Source organism: Priapulus caudatus, unplaced genomic scaffold (genome assembly GCF_000485595.1).
Source record: "Priapulus caudatus unplaced genomic scaffold, Priapulus_caudatus-5.0.1 Scaffold1855, whole genome shotgun sequence".
Classification (NCBI taxonomy): domain Eukaryota; kingdom Metazoa; phylum Priapulida; class Priapulimorpha; order Priapulimorphida; family Priapulidae; genus Priapulus; species Priapulus caudatus.
The window spans coordinates 5,715-7,395 of record NW_014578916.1 but is presented as its reverse complement, the minus strand read 5'-3'; the positions used below and the strand labels follow the sequence as shown (position 1 = coordinate 7,395).

Sequence of the window (1,681 nt, the reverse complement as noted above, 5' to 3'; positions counted from 1 at the left end):
ACCCTCGCGCACACACTCACGACTCGCAACGCCACCTACCCTCGCGCATGCACTCACGACTCGCAACGCCACCTACCCTCGCACACACACTCACGACTCGCAACGCCACCTACCCTCGCGCACACACTCACGACTCGCAACGCCACCTACCCTCGCGCATGCACTCACGACTCGCAACGCCACCTACCCTCGCGCGCACACTCACGACTTGCAGCGCCACCTACCCTCGCGCGCACACTCACGACTCGCAGCGCCACCTACCCTCGCACGCACTCACGACTCGCAGCGCCACCTACCCTCGCTCGCGCGTCCACGTTGGCGCCGTTGCGCAGCAGGATGCGTATGATGTCGGTCTGGTTGGCGCGCGCCGCCAGGTGGAGTGCCGTCTCGCCGCGCATTGTCGGCGTGTCCGGGGAGCTGCCGCGCTGGATCAGGTAGATGACGATGTTCATGCATCCCATGAAGGAAGCCACGTGCAGCGGCGTCAGTCCAGACTGCAGGAGAGAGAGAGACGCGCGTAAGATAGAGAGGGGAGAGGGGGAGAAGGGGATGGACAGGTAATACGATGTTTCATGAGCATCCCATGAAGAAGCCACGTGTAGCGGCGTCAGTCGCAGGACTGCAGGAAGAGAGAGAGAGACGCGCGAAGATAGAAGAGGGAGAGGGAGTGAGAGGGGAGCACAAAAGGGCGAGGAGAGCGACCAAGGGAACGACGGCGGAGGATCAGGTAGACTGACATGCTATACGCATCCGCATGTAAGAAGCCACGTGCAGCGGCGATCAGTCCCAGACACTGGTGGGCAGGAGAGAGAAGAGAGAAGACGCGAAATAGAGAGGGGGAGGCGGGAGGGGAGAGAGGGGAGAGGGGGACAAAGGCGGAGAGGGGGAGAGGAGGATCCAGGTAAGACGAAGTTCATCAGCATCCCATGAAGGAAAGCCACGTGTAGCAGGGCGCATCCAGACGCAGCGTAGAGAGAGCAGACGCGCTAAGACTAGAGAGGCGGGAGAGGCGGAGAGGGGGAGAGGGAGAGGGGAGAGATGCAGGTAATCAACAGGTTCACGCATCCCATGAAGGAGCCAAAGTGCTAGGCGGCGCTCATGCCCAGACTGGCAGAGAAGAGAGAGAGACCGGCGCGTCAACGATAGGGAGAGGGGGAGAGGGGGAGAGGGGGGAAAGGGGGAGAAGGGGGAGGGATCAGGTAGAGACGCAGTTCATCCCGCATCCCAGTGAAGGAAGCCACGGGCAGCGCGCGTCAGTCCAGACGCATGGAAGAGCAGAGAAGAACCCGCGCTGTAAAGATAGCACGACGGGAGACCAGGAGAACAAGGGGGCACGAGAGGGAGAGGCATCCAGGTACATGACGATGGTTCATCCGCATCTCATTGAAGGCAAGCACGTGCAAGCCACCGGCGTCAGTCCAGACTGCAGGAGAAGAGAGAGAACGCCGTAGATACAGAGGGGGAGAGCGGGAGTAGGGGCGAGCAGGGGGAGGATCAGGTAGAGTGACAGATGTTTCATGCATCCCATCTAAGGAAGCCACATGCCAGCGCGACGTTCAGTACCAGCGCGCAGGAGAGAGAGAGAAGACGCCGCGTAATATAGAGAAGGGGACAGGGGAGAGGGGAGAGAGGGGAAGGGGGAGAGGGGGAGGTATCAGGTAAGATACGCGATGTTCATCCG

At 61.2% G+C, this 1,681-nt stretch overlaps 1 protein-coding gene across 1 annotated transcript in view; it reads right to left on the bottom strand.

Annotated features, from left to right (window-relative positions):
* The window catches only part of LOC106817762 (ankyrin-3-like), a gene marked incomplete at its 5' end in the record, with an annotated part of 6,303 nt that extends 5,809 nt beyond the window's left edge, over positions 1–494 (bottom strand). Inside the window, one exon of the mRNA XM_014822465.1 lies at positions 297–494. Within this exon, the coding sequence (XP_014677951.1) occupies positions 297–494 (198 nt within the window). The remainder of the gene's footprint in view (positions 1–296) is intronic.
* Between the last annotated feature and the right edge of the window lie 1,187 nt (positions 495–1,681).